General features: G+C 38.2%; 2 protein-coding genes and 2 long non-coding RNA genes across 4 annotated transcripts in view; 3 read left to right on the forward strand and 1 right to left on the reverse strand.

Moving 5' to 3' along the window:
• The window catches only part of LOC149035453 (uncharacterized), a 34925-nt gene that overhangs the window by 191 nt on the left and 16737 nt on the right, over positions 1 to 17997 (forward strand). Inside the window, exon 2 of the long non-coding RNA XR_016182457.1 lies at positions 244 to 363. This is a non-coding gene — a long non-coding RNA (uncharacterized LOC149035453). The remainder of the gene's footprint in view (positions 1 to 243; positions 364 to 17997) is intronic.
• Positions 3211 to 3753, forward strand: LOC149035454 (uncharacterized). The gene is made up of 2 exons (XR_016182339.1): positions 3211 to 3351; positions 3517 to 3753. It is a non-coding gene; the product is annotated as an uncharacterized LOC149035454 (long non-coding RNA).
• LOC149035455 (uncharacterized) lies at positions 7807 to 14352 on the forward strand. Its single transcript, XM_089192072.1, has 9 exons — positions 7807 to 8608; positions 8759 to 9784; positions 10059 to 10154; positions 10391 to 10529; positions 10757 to 10850; positions 11005 to 11173; positions 11606 to 11750; positions 12310 to 12561; positions 12869 to 14352. Exons 1-9 carry the CDS (start codon positions 8526 to 8528, stop codon positions 13403 to 13405), a joined length of 2541 nt encoding a protein of 846 aa, XP_089048198.1. The 5' UTR covers positions 7807 to 8525; the 3' UTR covers positions 13406 to 14352.
• On the reverse strand, positions 9781 to 16872 carry LOC149035456 (uncharacterized). Its single transcript, XM_089192434.1, has 5 exons — positions 14803 to 16872; positions 14345 to 14521; positions 13745 to 14051; positions 11427 to 11480; positions 9781 to 11147 (listed from the first exon to the last, which is right to left on the reverse strand). Exons 1-2 carry the CDS (start codon positions 16870 to 16872, stop codon positions 14405 to 14407), a joined length of 2187 nt encoding a protein of 728 aa, XP_089048560.1. The 3' UTR covers positions 9781 to 11147; positions 11427 to 11480; positions 13745 to 14051; positions 14345 to 14404.

A 17997-nucleotide genomic window follows, 5' to 3' on the forward strand; every position in this document is an offset into this window, starting at 1 on the left:
ATAGTCACACTAAAACATTTGAGCGCCTGTTTCAGCCCAGACTTGAGGCTCGCTCGTACAATAACTGCTGTACAATTTACTTTACAATCTGCAATACGAACCACGAAACAATCTCTCATTTAAAACTTGCTTGAGATGGCTACCAGTCACATTAGATCAATCACAGGAAATACTATCAAGTTTATCAAGACGAAGCTGTCCTTCTTCGCCAATAAGATTTGCTTGCTCTTTTCCAAACCACAGGCAGCAACATCGACCTCAACAACACACGTGGGCGAGTTAAATGAATCACAAGTTGAACACATCAGCATCGAGGGAATGACAACTTTCCCTTCGCCGAACATTAAAGAAGCCTCAGTACAGGTAAAACGTAAAAATAAAATACACAGATCTCGCTTTGATACTTATGTTAATTTGTATCAACATAAGCTAAGGCGAAAAAGTAGAGCGGTGTCAAGAATTCCCACAACCCAAATAAAGCGTGTTCTTCAAAAGAGTAAAAAAGTTATAATTAAAGTGTAAAAAGATGTCCGAAAAGTTGTACCACATTCATCAAAGCTTCATGCATACTTAAGCAGGAAAAGCGGATCACTCACGTTTTCTAGGAAACCACTCGATTTTAAATCGTCACGATTTATAAGTCACTCAATAAACGATTTTCAACGAGACTCGTTTGTTCGAGAATAGAGACTCGTTCGTCGAAACGAGACTCATTCGTCGAAACGAGACTCGTTCGTCGAAACGAGACTCGTTCGTCGAAACGAGACTCGTTCGTCGAAACGAGACTCGTTCGTCGAAACGAGACTCGTTCGTCGAAACGAGACTCGTTTGTTGAAACGAGGCTTGATTCAAAAAATAGCTATACGGAGTAACACTCTGGTATTTGCTTCCTCTTGCGTAGACCTTAGCTTCCTTGTTGTTGTTCCGATCGAAGAGACTTCACAGCATCGATCCTCGGCTGTTACAAAGATTTTCTTTCCAGCGAGTTTTTATGTATCTCATTTTCGCATTATTCTGAGAGGAATTAGGAGCAACTTATTCTTAGAATTGGAAAGGAATTTCCGCCACTGGAATGTTTTGTTGTCTACCCTGATGTTTCTGAATCCATGACCGCTTTCTGAGCCTCTCTGCTCTATCTCTCTCAGCATTCTTTACTGAGCTATCTCGTTTAACATCAAAGACTACACCAATGCACTAGTTTTCTGTTCCTTCATGCAAAACTATCGACATCATTCTATCAGCCACCTCTGCAAATGTTTTTTGGTCGCCTCGTATCTTCTGAACCATTGTTATTCCGTCAATAGTTCGTGCACTCCGCTCTCGCAACGAAGAAACGCCATGTACTTGTCAAAAAGATGGACAGAATTGACACTACAAGCACTGGTCATATACATCTGGAACAACCTTTTGCAGATATCATCATACAAATCACCAATCTCACCAAATAAGCCATCAACAATACTCTTGGACTGCTTATAATTCTCTTCTATCCAGGGCCTAAATCCTCGCCACGCCAGTCTCATTAGGGCTTCATGCACGAGTTTGTGGAGTCTAACTCAACTATTGAACCTGCGTCCCTGTAGAACTTCTGCAACAGAACCTTCTGCTATCACACCAGACTCTACACACAGATCCTCCAAGCCAGTATCTTTGAAGCACTTGCCAGTGATGGACAACGTGGTGCATGTTGTGTGGAATACTTCCATTTTCATCACCATATCTTTAAATTTCGCGCTTTGTTTCCATTGTCTCTCACTTGCCTTTGCATACAGTGTTTAGTCAAAGACGACGACGATGCTCTTTAACTTGAGCGTATTCTTTTTCTTGAGGAACTGCACTAGAACCTCGTGAAGAGTAGCCATGTCAGTAGCAGGTACATCGATATTCGGGAGATATCTGATGACATCCAGTGAGACTTGAACGTCATTAAGGACAAAAATGTTAAATCCAGTCTAGCCATTGGCTTTTTGGCTACCCCGCCAGAAAGAGTTTCCTCCAATCTATCGATATTGTCCCACGCGAGTGTTGTGTTGATATATGGCTTGATAGTTTCAGGCAAAGGAACGATCCCATACTCACATCGGTGTGGCATCTGGATAAGTTGAACATTGTTTGGCATATGGTAACAGTATTTGCTTGAGTAGTTTTTGTAGTCCTGGAGTAACTCCGTAAATGATGTCCTGGCCAAAAGAATCAACAAAGCGCGGAGGCGATCGGGATATTCTGCTGGGATATGTGTGTTCCCAGTTAAGAGAGTGTATAGAAACGCATCTAGTTCTAGCTTGACTGCACTTTCACATAGCTCAACATGTTTTGGAGGCCATGATATCGTACTAATATTTGGGAGAAGTGCATCACGGAAGTACAGGCCAGCTTGCTGAATTTCCTTGATTTGAGATGCACAGATTTTGGGGTAGAACAAAAAGCTTTCTATTATCCAGGAGATCTTCAAATTGCAATAAGTCACCCAATTCTGTTTCCAACTTTCTCCAAAAATTTTCAGTGTGGATTTGAGTATTTCATTAGCGTACATTGATCGCATGTAAGACGTCAACTTCTCTCAGGTCAACCACCTGATAAGCCTTGGATTTTCCAATACATGTGATCGAAGAAACTCAAACAATTGTTCAAAGCTTTGCGATGTAAAAATAACTTCTTAATATTCAATCACCAGCTTTCGAACGTTTGCAAGTATTTAAGTTAACGAGCAGAAAATAATACTTAGTCTTTTATTTTTGTTTCCTTTGTTAATAATTTTTGACTTTTAGAAGCCTAATCTCTCTACATTTTGGGCAAAATGCCTCATAAATCGTCAAGGTTACACAAGAACTTCAACGCACTTACCAGGCAGCGATGCTGCCATCTTGGAAATTATTCATGATGCCTTTCGAGTTCAGTCTATGTTTTGAACTAGTTTTCTTTTAAATGAAATCGTAAAATTGTGGCTTTTAGCCCAAAATTATTTTGAAATCATGTTTTATGTTGAAGATACTGATTTATCTTCTTTAAAGAAAAAACGAAGAAGTCATTTGAAATAATCGTTTTATTGTCAGCCTCGTTTCCACGTTAAAGCAGCATCTTTTTCAATAAAGGAGTACGCAAGAAAATGGCGAGAGTTACAATTCTTTCTTTGCCAAGTTTGTTTCTGCATTTCTAAATATAGCAAACTTGAAATAAAGTAACAAGAAACCCCCTATAAAGTTATATTTTTTTAGACTCATAAGCATAGAGGAAATTTGCCTGTGAACTGCAACATTAAAAAAATCAAGGCCTTTTTCTTTACCTTTAAAGATGACAAGGACAAGGGAGAGCACAGAGATAAGGTTGAGGAGAACAAGACTTTAAGTGAGGGTACGATTTGACAAACACAATTTATTAAGTGTCATGGCTAGTGAATTTCTTCAGCTTTCTAATTTGCTCAAAGCATTCCAAAATGGGAAATTCCACTCCCAGATGACCAATAGCAAAACCCTATAAACAACTCACCACAACAATTTCTTCTTACTATACCCACAGAACTAGAAAAGAAGAAAAAGAAGAAGACACGGAAGAGAAGAAAGAAGAAAAATATTGCATCTCTGCAAGAAGGCAACAAAGAAACTAGTGAAAGTGTAGAAGTTGTAAATGAGAGCAACAATTAGCCTTTAGTGACAGTGCAGTGCCTTGTACTTAGCCTTAAGTTTTCTTTTCATTCCTGTCATAAAGTTTTCTTTGTAAATATGATGAGAATAAATGATATCAAGTTTTCCAACATGTATTAGTTGTTTGGTATATTTGACAACATTTTCCAGAGGCAAAGAGATCATTGAGCTATAATAAATATGCTACAGATAATAACAATTTTTGTTTTGGTCATCATGGTCATTAACCAAATATATTCCCCTCATTATTTGTTTCTTAAAAACTATAACAAAATCATTTTATAAATAAAAGCTCTCTTTCTAAAACTATCCTTTTTTCTGTGTCGTGATAGAAAGATTGGTGATCCAAGACCAACCGAAGCAATCTCATCTCTGTAATAATCTGGAAAATTTTCTGAAACATTAACATGTAAGAACATTTTTTTGTAGCGAAGTTAGATTTCTCATTTTAATTTGTATTTATTTTGATTATATCCCTGAGATAAAAAGATGGTTTACGAGGAAAAACTCATTTTAAGAAAGAAATTATCATTCATGTCTTTAAGATCGAATATCCTATAAATACAGTCTTCATTAAAGAAAAAAAAAACTAAAACAGCACAGTATGATAAAATATTCCTTGCATTGACACATGAAATTTCAGGAACATTTGACCTTTATTTTTCAAAATTTATATCTTTGAGATGGTTATAATTTCTGCCATCCCTCGTTGTGGAGGAATGAAGTAACTTTAGGGAAGTGGAAGCTTTGAACTTTATTCGATAAACATATTCACTGCTTTTTTCTATGTGCTGAAATATATGCTACCAGCCATATAATAATATTGTTTAAGGCCTTCCCTACCCGTTTACCATACCAAGACATAGAAAATAGAACTTACCTTAACGTATTGTACGAATATCTCAGCGCTAACCTTCCGACCCTACAACAACCTTGGGAAAAAAAATTAGACATCTACGCATGCGCCGAGAGCCGACGTTTGCTGAACGAATCTCGTTTCGTCAAACGAGTCTCGTTTCTTCAAACGAGTCTCGTTTCTTCAAACGAGTCTCGTTTCGTCAAATGAGTCTCGTTTCGTCAAACGAGTCTCGTTGTGTCAAACGAGTCTCGTTTCGTGAAACGAGCCTCGCTTTGACTCGTTTCGATTCTCTCGAACAAACGAGTCTCGTTGAAAATCGTTTATCGAGTGACTCATTAATCGTGACGATTAAAAATCGAGTGGTTTCCCAGAAACCGTGAGTGATCTGGAAAAGCAGTACGTACCATAGGTTAAATAATGAATTCGTTCCAATTTCTGATCATAAGCATAAATCAGCTACAAAGCAGAGGTTGAACTTTAATAAAAAAGATTATCAATCTAAATATCATTGCTTTACAAAACAACAGAGTTTGTTTTTGCTTTTTGTACAAACAAGAACCCCAAAGCACAAAAAATCTGTTGCGTTTATTTATACTGATGAACATGGTTTAAAGAAATTGCAGTGCTCTTGTGTACAAGTTCTATGGGTAGCTCATCACAGAATAACAATAAGTGGTGATGTAAAGAAGAATCCTGGGCCTTTCACTCAAACAAATAATGACAAGAATGTACCTTGTACCAAATCAGTCAATTCAGTTTCATTATTGGAATTAAGATTAGCTGAACTTGGTAGAGTTCCAGTCAATGCATTAGGAGATGGGAACTGTTTCTTCCGTGCAGTCTCATACCAGCTATATAACACCCCTGAGTATCATTTGTATATATGCTTCCTTGGAATTCAGCATCTTCAGCATTACCCTGAGTTGTATATAGAAAGCAACTATGAACAGTCTTGGCAATACTATGTGCATAATATGCCAAGGCAAGGAACATAGGCAGATAATATTATAATTCAAGCCGTTGCAAATTCTCTGAATGTCACTATCAATATTATAGAGTCAAATGCAAATTTTTCCCCTGTCACAGTTATAAATCTAGTCAATACATATGGGCAGACAACAAATATTTATATTGGCCATATACAAGAATATCACTATGTGTCTACAACACCAGCATTGAGCTCCCCTGAAATAACACGTGATAGTGGGCTAATTCAAAAATCAGTCAGTTCGCATGAAGACAAAGTAGAACAATATAAAGAAAGTCATTTCTCACAAAAAAAGCAATCACAATTTGCCAACGCAGAAAAAGATAATAGAAAGGGAGCAAACATATCAGAAGCAGGTATAGACAGTGACACTGATATGAAACCAAAAAAGAAAATTGAAAATCATAAAACCACTAAGAGAGAATTCATGCAAAAGAAACGTGCACAAGCTGTTAACCCTAACAGACTAAAATTATCAGAAGTAGACAAAGCAGAAAAGCGTTAAGCTTCTAAAAGAAAATATATACGAAAGAAACGTGCACAAACTGTTAACCCTAAGAGACTAAAATTATCAGAAGTAGACAAAGTAGAAAAGCGTAAAGCTTCTAAAAGAGAATGTATACAAAAGAAACGTGCACAAGCTGTTAACCCTAAATGACCAAAATTATCAGAAGTAGACAAAGCAGAAAAGCGTAAAGCTTTTAAAAGAGAATGTATACAAAAGAAACGTGCACAAACTGTTAACCCTAAGAGACTAAAAATTATCAGAAGTAGACAGAGCAGAAAAGCGTAAAGCTTCTAAAAGAGAACATATGCGAAAGAAACGACAAAATATGCAAAAAATGAATATACAGAAGAATGCCAACAGTTGCAGTGCTGTATTGCCAAGCTGTGGTGAAAATTATGCAAATTCTTGCACATCCATGGTAGCCAAGTTTCATAAGAATATAAGTTGCGGTCCTGAGTACATATGTACCTGCTGTGATCAACTGTGGTACAGAACATCAGTAAGAAAATGCAATATAAGTAATTATACCAACTGCCAAAAAAACCTTGTTCAGTCCTGCATTATGGGAGTAAAAAGTATTGACAATACTGAATGGATTTGTAATACTTGTCATTTAAATATAAAAGAGGGTAAGTTACCTCAGTCTTCAAAGGCAAATGGCATGAGTTTCCCCAATAAACCATCAGTGCTTGATTTGACCCCATTAGAGGAAAGGCTGATATCACCACGAATTACATTTATGCAAATTCGTGAACTTCCAAGAGGCGGTCAGTTGTCTATTGATGGAAATGTAGTAAATGTACCAAGTGATGTTAATTCAATTGTGCACACCCTTCCTAGACTTGTCAGTGAGTCACAGACTATCCCAATAAAACTCAAGCGGAAACTAACCTATAAGCATCATCATCAATTTCAGAATGTGATACCAAAAAAAGTATTAGAGGCAGCTAAATATCTTGTTAGTACTAGTGAGTTGTCTAAAAGTGAAGGTATAGAGGTTCACAATGCATGGCAAAACACTGTCACCACAGAGGCCGAAGAAAATGATGAATGGGACCAGTGGCCGATGGGATTGATTGAGGAAGTGTTCCCGGACAGCCATGGCCACGTACGTCATGTTAAAGTGAGAACGGCCACATCAGTCTACACACGGGACATCAGGAAGCTGTGTCTCCTCGAAGGAGTCCAGAATTTATGACACTATGAACTCTGTGAATGAACTGTCATGAATTCCATGACTACGAAATTATTATGAACTGCGTAATTTATGGTATTTAGGTATAGGTTTGGTTTTTTTATTAGAATAAGGCTAGTAGCCCTTATTCAGGGCCGGTGTAAAAATCTGGTTCTCGTCGTCGATGAGAAGTCGCCCAGAGGTCACTGGCCGATGGGATTGATTGAGGAAGTGTTCCCGGACAGCCATGGCCACGTACGTCATGTTAAAGTGAGAACGGCCACATCAGTCTACACACGAGACATCAGGAAGCTGTGTCTCCTCGAAGGAGTCCAGAATTTATGACACTATGAACTCTGTGAATGAACTGTCATGAATTCCATGACTACGAAATTATTATGAACTGCGTAATTTATGGTATTTAGGTATAGGTTTGGTTTTTTTTATTAGAATAAGGCTAGTAGCCCTTATTCAGGGCCGGTGTAAAAACCATCCCTCGACCCAGGCCACCTCGTCAACATTAGTTATTTCGCGCTCTGCATGCTAATTTATAATTCAGTCTGCGAGTCACATTGTTCAAGTTAGTTATCAGTTGTCCGTTGTCAGCACAGGCGGCCCAAGCTCCAGCTGTGAGATGATCATCTTGCACAATAACAGTCATGGCGGAATTATAAGAGTTTGTATGGGAATATTTACGACCGCTCTAAGGAATAAAAAAATACGTCAAATTCTCAATAAAAATACTTCACCTTACTTCCACAGTGTATCACTTGTTATCTGATCGCTTAATTTGATGAACAGAGCCCATTTAAGCGAGTTGTTCATTTCGAGGTTTTCAACGTACATAAGAAAAGCCCAAGGCTGAACACTCCATTTCCGAACGCCTGAGCCGAGAAGCGAAAAATCCAAGCTCAAAATGACCGGGCGGCCACAAATCCAACGCAGAATCCAAGCACATACACTGTAGTTTCATTTCAATTCACTAAAAACTCAATCGTCCCCGTGCAACCGACACTAAGCCGCAGTTTGCTTCAAAAATTTTCAGTTTAGAGGTTTCTAACAGCCCGCGGCCACATCAACCTTGACACACGACCGTTGAAAACCAGCTTGGTAACCCTACCTCCTTTTTAAACTGAGCCTCTCCGGGGACCATACCGTCAGTTATCGTCAATAAATTGTTTTAGAACCACGGGTCCCCTCAGTAGAAATCGATCAAGAGGCTATTGTTTCGATCGGCCAATCGAATTCGCCTCCGGAAATGTTTACAAATTCAAAATAATTTACAAGCATAGTTGCAAACCGCATAGCTGATCTAGTAAATCTCGATAATTTCCTTTTAATTTCAAAAGATAAAAATGTCGTCTGTAAAAAATAGTCTATTCCACGGTTGCAGCAAGGACATAATCAATTCGAACTCGTATCTGAAATGGAAATCGTGGTAAGTATTGTTGCTGGATATCCGTTTTAATATTTTCACGCATGGAAATAGACAATTTAAATCCAAATGTACAAATTATTTTTCTTTGAATTATTACTTTTCCTTTGCTTCTGTGCTAGACAGACGGAAACTTTCATTCTTCATTATTAGGGTTTTGTTTCACTACGATTTTGAAGAAGATAAACTCGCAGACGCCAGCGAAATCCTGAGTCATGCAAGCGTAGAAAAAGAAAATTTTCTGTGCCACCTTAATTCAGTTACGCTTGGAAAAATCGTTAACGACATTTGGGGAGAAAAGGTAAAAAGGGTTCGGCGTGGACCACGTACGCAGCGGAAAGCTTTCTACCAAAACCTCAAGATTAGAGAGATAATCGCATCGCCACCAGAAACGTTTAGCCACTTCATGGAAAAAGTCAACGGTCTCAAATTTAAAGATGGATGGAGTACCGCTTGCGGGAACAACAAGCTGTCCTTTGTTCGTCTCGAATCGTGGTCATTCAGAAATCAGCGAGGATCTACCGAGGTCGTTATCGAACAGATTTCATCCTCATCAGGCCTAAGATATTCCATTTCATCTCATGGATGCGAGTATTCTTTAACAAATATGATTGATCTAATCGGCTTGGAAAAACGTGCTTTAGGCGAAAGAGTTCACAAAATTTTGGAATTTGTGGATAGCTCAGCATTATGTTCTGGCATGGACATTAATGAAACTACCAGCGCTTCAATGTCTACCCATGTTAGTGGAGAATACAGGCAGAATGACAATGTCCTCTTCAAGGTATTTTCCAAGCATTGTCACATCATCCAGTGCAGTGATGGCATTAGTTGTGCCAATTGCAGAAAAATAAAACGAATGGATGACAAATCAAAGAAAAGGAAGTTATCTAGGGATGCAGTTCATCCCTTTACCAACAAAAGATACATGACAAGGGATGAGCTAACTGAAAAGTTGACTGAAGAAGTGCAGGCACGTAAAAACACTGCTCTGAGGGAAAGCTACTGGAGAGAGAAGTATTTCTCGCAATGTGTGGAAATGGAAAAAGAGGACCATAAGGATCTTTGCAAGATTTTTGCTGATGCAAAAAATGTACCCGAGGAGATGGCTGACCTTTGGAAACAACAAGAGAAAATTTTGCAGACAGGAAGCAAAAATGGTTTTAGGTGGCATCCAAAGTAATTGATTAGGTTTTATTGACATGGCCTCTAATATCCTTACTAAGAAATCTAATGGCTAGTTTCTATGGCTAGAAACATAATATGATATGATACTTACTTGAAATTCCAAGAAATAATCTAATTATAATATTTCAACTTTAAATTTTCTTCTGAAAAATGAAATTACATTTAAGTTACATTTTTGATTGGTCTAGTGTGTCAGTATGTATTCACAATCTTTAAGTATTGGCTTTGTACCAAACAGACAATATATTTTTTATGATGTTTATAGGGTCATGCGATTATGCCTTGAACTGTACTGCAAAAACCCCCATGTGTTGGACCCACTCCGCCAGTTTTTGACTCTTCCCAGCAACAAAACAATAAGGTGAGTAAGGTTATACAAATATGGTTCTTCAGCCTACCAAATGATTACTTAAAATAGAGCAAAATATTAAAAAGCATTTCTTTATGAAATCTCTGTACATTCTGTGATACCTAACTGCACAGAGGAACACAGTCTGCCTTCACTCCTGGTCGAGACAAATAATTTTAATAATACAGTTGCAAATTTGGATAAGCTATTGAAACAAGAAACCAAACTGTTCAATGATCCATTTACAGGCTGTACAAAAACAAAGTTAAAGAGAGACCTGGGTGGTCTGGAGATGTCATTAGATGGTGCTTTGATGCTGCAAAAGAGAGGGGGATGAAACGAGAAGATTTTATGGGTGGTTTTATTATTGATGAAATGAAGATTCAGGTAAATTTAAAACATCAAAAGTAGAAAAAGATCACCGATTGATGTACTTGGAAAATTTTTTTTAAAAAAAGAAAGCATTTTCAATTCATTTGTAATAATGTATATTAAAAAACTAAACTTCATTGTCAATGTGAGACATCCCTTAGATGCTATGTTTTGTCTGAAACTATACTAAAGACGTGTTCTAATATTAGAGTTCATAATTTAATTGATGCTCTCTATTGTAGGAGAACCTGGAGATGTCAACAGTTGGTGGTAAGCACAAGCTTGTTGGATTTGTTGACCTGGGAAAGGGCCATGAGCTAATGAATATATTGTCAGGTAATTTACATGAAAATGCATATATCAATTTACAGTAGTATAAGCAGTTTAAACGAATTACAGATATATGCTGTTCCTCTCTTACTGCTGTAAAAATTGTAAAACAGCTAAGACTTGCTTAAAAACAAAACAAATATATGCCACCTCCTTCCAGGTAAAGGTGATGAACCAGAACTTGCCACACAAGTGCTGCAATTCATTTATGTCAGTGACAATGGATTCAGGTTCCCTATTGCTCAATATCCATCTGGGGTTTGCACACCAAGTAGCTTGTACTTCTGTTTTTGGGAAGGAGTCCTGAAAATGTTGGAGATTGGATTTGAGTGAGTAATCAGAAAAGAAAAGTTAAAGTGAAATAGTTTTGCAAGGAAAGTGACAGCCATTAATTGTTTGAATTGCACAGCTTGTGAATTAGATGCTAAAAGTTTAATAATATTATTGGTACCACTACATTTTGCCTTGATTAATATGCCAAAGTACCATGCTGTATGAGTATCACATTAACAAGTTGCCATTTACATTAAGCTTTGTTTTAGGAGGAAAACAATATGTTAAGAGAGTTTACATATTACTTACAAACTGATTTGCCATGTAATTTACTGACTCAAATGAATTATGGAAGTTGTGAACCTACGATCCAAGAATAGGAAAGATATATCAAATTAAAACATTTCATGAATGTTATACTTAATACAGTTATCTTTACATTATTGTTTGTCTCAGCTTATATTTTTTATTATTTTGTCTTCTCAAAGGGTGTATTGGTGTGTCCTTGATGGTGCTGACTGTAACAGGCAGTTTGTGAAGATGCACTTTCATGATAAAAACCCTGCTAAACAAAAATTTGCAGCCACAAACGTCTACACTGGTGGTCCAATGATGTTTATCATGGACCCAAAGGTAATAGACAATACTTCTATGACATGTATGTATATAAGCCCAATATTTTCAATTTGGTACCTGTTATTCAGATATTACTGTGCGAGTAAAAAAAAAAATCATGAATACCTTGATTTGATTCTGACAGGTTAGTAAGTGTACTGACCAATCATAAATTATAAAGTTCAGGACATGCAAAGAAACTACAAAATCACAAACTAATTTTCATTGCTGTTTGCATTTTAGTTTTTTCATTTCTAATTGACTTTTTCCTTGCAACACAATACCATTCCATATATATTCACGGTGTTCATGGTTTTCTGAGTTTCACAGTGAGCAATTAACAAAAATATTCTCTTTAAGCAATTTTCAATGATATTGAGCCAATAATATTTTCATGTCAAGCCAATTGCTTTTTTTAGGCAATTGACAGTATCTAAAACACTCTCAAGAGCAGGTTTGCCTGAGGCTTGCCTATAGTGTTTATTATAGAATATTGTCAGTCAATTACCTGATATCAATTGAAAATGAATATGAAGCTATAAGTGTTACTGACTTTGACCAATTTGTAATTGAACAGCACAATATCAAGAAGATACGAAACAACATTGAAAAAAGTAATAAGAGTGGCAAGCCAAGATGTCTTCAGATCCATGGAAAGGAGATCACATGGACTCAGTTCAAAAGTGCTTTTAATTGGGATCAGAAGACCTTCTCTCTTCCATTGCATGAGAAACTAACCATGCAGCATTTTGACCTTGATTCTGCCAGCAAAATGCGGAACAGACTTGCAGAAGATGTACTTGATACAAAGATGCTGTTTCTCATGCAGGTAATTGTTTTGTTTACATATAGTTAAGTCACTTCTCATTTGATTAACTCAAAAATAATCAACTCCAAGTTTTAATGTTGTCAAAATGAAAGTTCATTGGAAAATTGTATCTACAAGGCTCTGCATAATTGCCAAAAAAAAAAAAAAACAACTTTTTCTCTTTTTCTCTTATTCTCTTATTTCTCTTTCTCTTATTTTCCTCTGCATTTTGTAACTTTTGTATTACTTTTCATGATAATTTCTCTTCTTTTCTAGTATCTTGATTTTCAACATTGTAGCTTACATCTGTGAACTTGTATCTATACAGAAATATAAGGAAAGTATAAAGTCAAGCGGAGAGGATGACTCCTCATTTGATGCAGTAATCAGCCTGTTAGAACACACAAGTGAGCTGGTCTCACTTTTCAATGACAGGCTCTTCATCACCTGCACTAATGACATAAGGCTTCAAAAGCTAAATAATTTCTATAATTGGATGTGCTCATGGGAAGAAAGCACTCAAGGAGATGGCAAGCTATTCATCTCAAGTAAATTATGGTTTGATTTAAAATCAATGTGTCTTGGATTCCAGTCACTAGTACATTACAAATTGTTAAAGCATCCTAGTTCAGTAATCAAGCCTGCCATAGTAAATCAGGACTGTGTAGAGAACCATTTCTGTCAAATACGTTCTTGTAATGGTCAAAATGATAACCCAACCTTCTTGGAGCAACAGTTTTCACAAAATTCAATTAGACTAGGTCAAACTACTATTAGTCCTAAGAGTAATGCCTCCTGTAGTAGTGCCTTTACAAGCCAGCGACCTTCAATTCCAAGCTCACATCAAAGTTTATCATGCAGTTAAATACTTTGTATTTTCATCTTATAATATTCACATGCCACATTTATGGTTAAAATAGGCAAGTATGTGAACTTACTGTTTTCCTTGGAAGTCAATGTTAGAGTTTGTATGGGAATGTATGTGTTATTGTATATATATCCATACTTCTCAGTTGATGATCATGAAAGATATTCAAATATGAAATTACTGTGCTTAAAAATATGAAATTCTTTGATTTTTAACCAACACTGCATTGTACTGTGTTACAGAACTGTTTCCTATTTAAATAGTAGGAATGGTTTGAAAGTTTTTGCACAAGCATGAATTGTACCCTTAAGTGTCCATTCAAAATATATAGCTTACCTCTTTGAAAGAGTATCCTGATGTGTCCATCAGACTCAGAGTTTCTCACTATCCTAAACTGCCTGTCATCAACTGGTATTGTATTTGGAATAAATGCATGTTCTCGAATAACATTTAACAAATCTTGTGCAATAACTAACTTAGTTGATCTTGAAGAAGTTCTGACACCATATGCCTGACACAAAGCAATCAGTTGCGATTTAAGGTAGACTCTACTCAGTGGGGCAGTGCCTTGATGTTGGTGAATGAAGCCAACCAATCGGCTGTGGGAGGCCCTTTTGTTTTCACTCCTGTCTTTGAGGATTTCCTGATGTGGAAAAACAATTAAATGTACTGTACTTATTTAAATTTACTATCATGTTAATTGTTATCTATTGAAACCTACATGGAATTTTAGCAAATTATGTGAAGTTATATCTACTATTATTATTGCTGTAATATCTATGCTGTATACATTACATGTAAGGAATAAACGCGTAAAGTACAGTATATATATGCCAATGTATGTACTTAAGCGAGCCCTTTATTCTAGTGTTTAGCTTATCTTATTAGCACTTATGCATTCTAAAGGGACAATAAAATGCCAGCAATTCCAGCTACCTTGAATGGAACACTGTCAGATTTCTCCTTCGTTTCTTCCTGTCTTTGCAAAATGCGTTTTCACAGCTCCGCGTTCTTCTTAATCAAGGCACCACGGCGGAAATCTCTCAAGAATTGGGATGCACCCATGATGACATAACATACCAAAATCTCTTTCCGCAGATTTTCGATTAAATCCTGTGTGGAAGAGAGATACTTCAGCTTAAGTTGAAGCCTACCACCGTAGCTTTAAATGCTTTCCACACGAAAGGGGAGAGAATTCCTTGCTAGTAACCCACTGATAAGACACAATGCTTCGAAAATATAAGCTGGATATTTCTAGTGGTGAGCGAAAGAAACGAGAATACTACGTAACTGAGTAATATATAAGCTTTGGTTATGAATTAACACTATGATTTTGCGCCAAAATTAACGAGCATTTTGTAACCCATGGTACTAATAAGGCATATATTACATACCTCGCTCCTGTCAACCTCTTCACTTTGAAAACATCGCATCCAACTTTTTTTAAGTTCTTCGTCACTTGAAAGTCTACATATGGCCGCCTCAACCATATTCTCGCACTCTTTTCTCATGACATTAACGTTCAGTAAGTCTACTCTCCTTTGCTCCAGCTGCATGAAGAAGAGGTAAGCCTCATCCGATATATGGAGAAGGCCCCTTTGCCGATACTGCCTTGCCTCCGTTACTTCCAGCGTCTCTTTAAATTTCGACGTTTCTTGTAGTCGGTCGAAAGATTGAATAACGTTTTCTTCCAGAACCTCACATGCCCTTTGCTTTGTTTCAACTTTGACCAGCGTAGAGCTCGAAGTCGTGTAGACGTTTTTCCGTAGGTAGGTTCTAGCCCGGGAGAGGACTTTCCTGACCGCCCAACCACCCACATGTCGAACTTTTGACCTGCCAACCACATTCATCTCTTGAACGTTGAAAGCCACTCCTATCATTCTATCGTGTCTCACGATGGAAGCCAGTGTTTCTAGAAATTCGAAGTAGATAAACTTCGCAATCTCAACAACGACAGTCCGCTGGGAAATTGTCGTCTCTTTAACGGCGAAGACAATGCATGCATAGCGGGAGAATTCAGTGCTGGTGAGGAATTCATGCAGTCTCGACGTCGCCTCTGTAAATCCTTGCCTTCCGATATTAACGACAATCTCGTCTGGATTTTCTACAATGTGGTTTTCGATGATGAGAAAGGAATGAAACCATATCAATTCAACAAGGCATTGAACCTTGAGCCAACAGGTGTCGGTTAACAGAGAGTCGATTGTTCTGTATTTTTCTTCCAAAAACGGAGAAGCAATTGAAGTTGGCGAGGTTTTCAACGCTAACAGGTGATCTCGGCTTTTCATGAGAAATCCTTCTGGTGGACTGGCTAGACTTGACTGATGCCTCATCATGCGGTCGTAAACATCCAATAACTCCAGTGGGGCAGCAACCTCTTCGTCCTCAAAGCATTGCCGCACAGGACCATCGAACAAATCACTCGGGAAAGTGAACGGTTCGTCGTCTTCCTCGCACGCGTCGAAGCGATCCTTTACTGAAATGAGGTTGTTATCTTCAAAGCTCCTTTTGCAGCAGCATGATAGGTCTGCAAGTGGTTCACATATATGATGGGTTGCGCACGTGTCAACCGCCCTTTGATGTGGCCTCAACAACTGCCGTGGACTGAAATTCAAAATCTGTAAGGTATCTGGGGACTTAACTCTTGAGACAGCAACATAGATTAGTCCAGGCACGTACTCACTAGAACAATGTACAACTGCCGAGGCAAGCGTCAAACCTTGCGACTTATGACACGTAACTGCATAGGCTAATACAATGGGGAATTGGGTCACGCCTCCGATTTTTTGGCCATTCCTGTTTCTTCTTATCCAAGTTTCCCTTTGAATCTCAACGATTCCAACTTCTTGAAAGGCAACCAAAAGGACATCACCTTTTACTCCGGTAAAAATACCGAGGGAACCGTTCTTTAAATTGTCATTCAGGTTCCACACCAGCCTCACTCTGCAGCCACGCTTTAATTGCAGGACTGGTGTTCCTGGCCAACACATGCTCTTGGACCCGTGGTTTTCAAATAAAGCCTGGAAGGTTACTAAATCACCAGGTAATGCATCGAGCTCCTGTCTGTTAGATAATTGCACGGGCACTTTTCGAAAAAAAATGCGCGTTGCTTCTTCTTGAAACGCTGGTGGTAAGGCTCTACCTAGAGACAAGAGATACTGTTCGGATGAACTTGTGCATTGACCCAGTCTCAAGTCTGAAAGAGCCGAAATAAATTGCAGATCATCTTCCGACTGTCGCATTAACTTTGTCAAGCCAAAACGATGTGGAATGCAGAGGTCGAACAAAGGGGAATAGAACATAAATTCTCCTTCATCGAAAAGATTAGGAACCGGTTGCAACTGCAAGAATTCGCCAACAAGAATAACTTGTTTACCAGCAAAGGGCAGGGTCTTGTTTAACTCATTGGTTGCAAGTTTGTGGTGTAGAAAGTTCACAACTTCAAACATTCTCCTGCTTGACATACTGGCCTCATCCCATATAACGACATCCAGAGCCTTTACTCTGTCTCAAATAAGAGAATTCCCTACCGACCTTTCTATCAGTTGGCGCCAAGGTAGCTCCGCCGTTGATAGACCGTAAAAAGAGTGAACAGTCGAGGCTAGGCCACGATCGTAAACTTGGCAGGAAATGCCACTCGAGCAAATGACACCTACTGTCTTTCCACGTGCCTTCAAACTTTGGACGATCCGTTTGACCACTTCACTTTTCCCCACTCCGCCCTGACCGGTAATGAATAAATTGTGACCTTGGGAGGCAAACTCCAAGATTTCCTCCTGATCTCCATTAAGTTTTATCCTGAGTAAAAGAAATAAGTATCTACAAGGGTACTTGGCAAGAAACACAAAGACGAAGTGTGAAATTTAGCATAGCCGGCACCTAAGAATAAAGTGAATACTTACATGGCTGAGCGAATTGTTCTATTGTGACTCACATTCTCGTGCGGACGAAACGAAATAACAATTGTCTTGTTGGCAGAATTAAAATAAGTATGTCCAGATAGAACTTAATTGAATACTGGAATAAATCCTTCCAAGGTTTTCCTCTGACTCCGAAAATAATCACACATTTGTAAACATTTCCGGAGGCGAATTCGATTGGCCGATCGAAACAATAGCCTCTTGATCGATTTCTACTGAGGGGACCTGTGGTTCTAAAACAATTTATTGACGATAACTGACGGTATGGTCCCCGGAGAGGCTCAGTTTAAAAAGGAGGTAGGGTTACCAAGCTGGTTTTCAATGGTCGTGTGTCAAGGTTGATGTGGCCGCGGGCTGTTAGAAACCTCTAAACTGAAAATTTTTTAAGCAAACTGCGGCTTAGTGTCGGTTGCACGGGGACGATTGAGTTTTTAGTGAATTGAAATGAAACTACAGTGTATGTGCTTGGATTCTGCGTTGGATTTGTGGCCGCCCGGTCATTTTGAGCTTGGATTTTTCGCTTCTCGGCTCAGGCGTTCGGAAATGGAGTGTTCAGCCTTGGGCTTTTCTTATGTACGTTGAAAACCTCGAAATGAACAACTCGCTCAAATGGGCTCTTTTCATCAAAGTAAGCGATCAGATAACAAGCAATACGCTGTGGAAGTAAGG

Source organism: Pocillopora damicornis, chromosome 13 (assembly GCF_964200805.1).
Source record: "Pocillopora damicornis chromosome 13, jaPocDami1.2, whole genome shotgun sequence".
NCBI lineage: Eukaryota > Metazoa > Cnidaria > Anthozoa > Scleractinia > Pocilloporidae > Pocillopora > Pocillopora damicornis.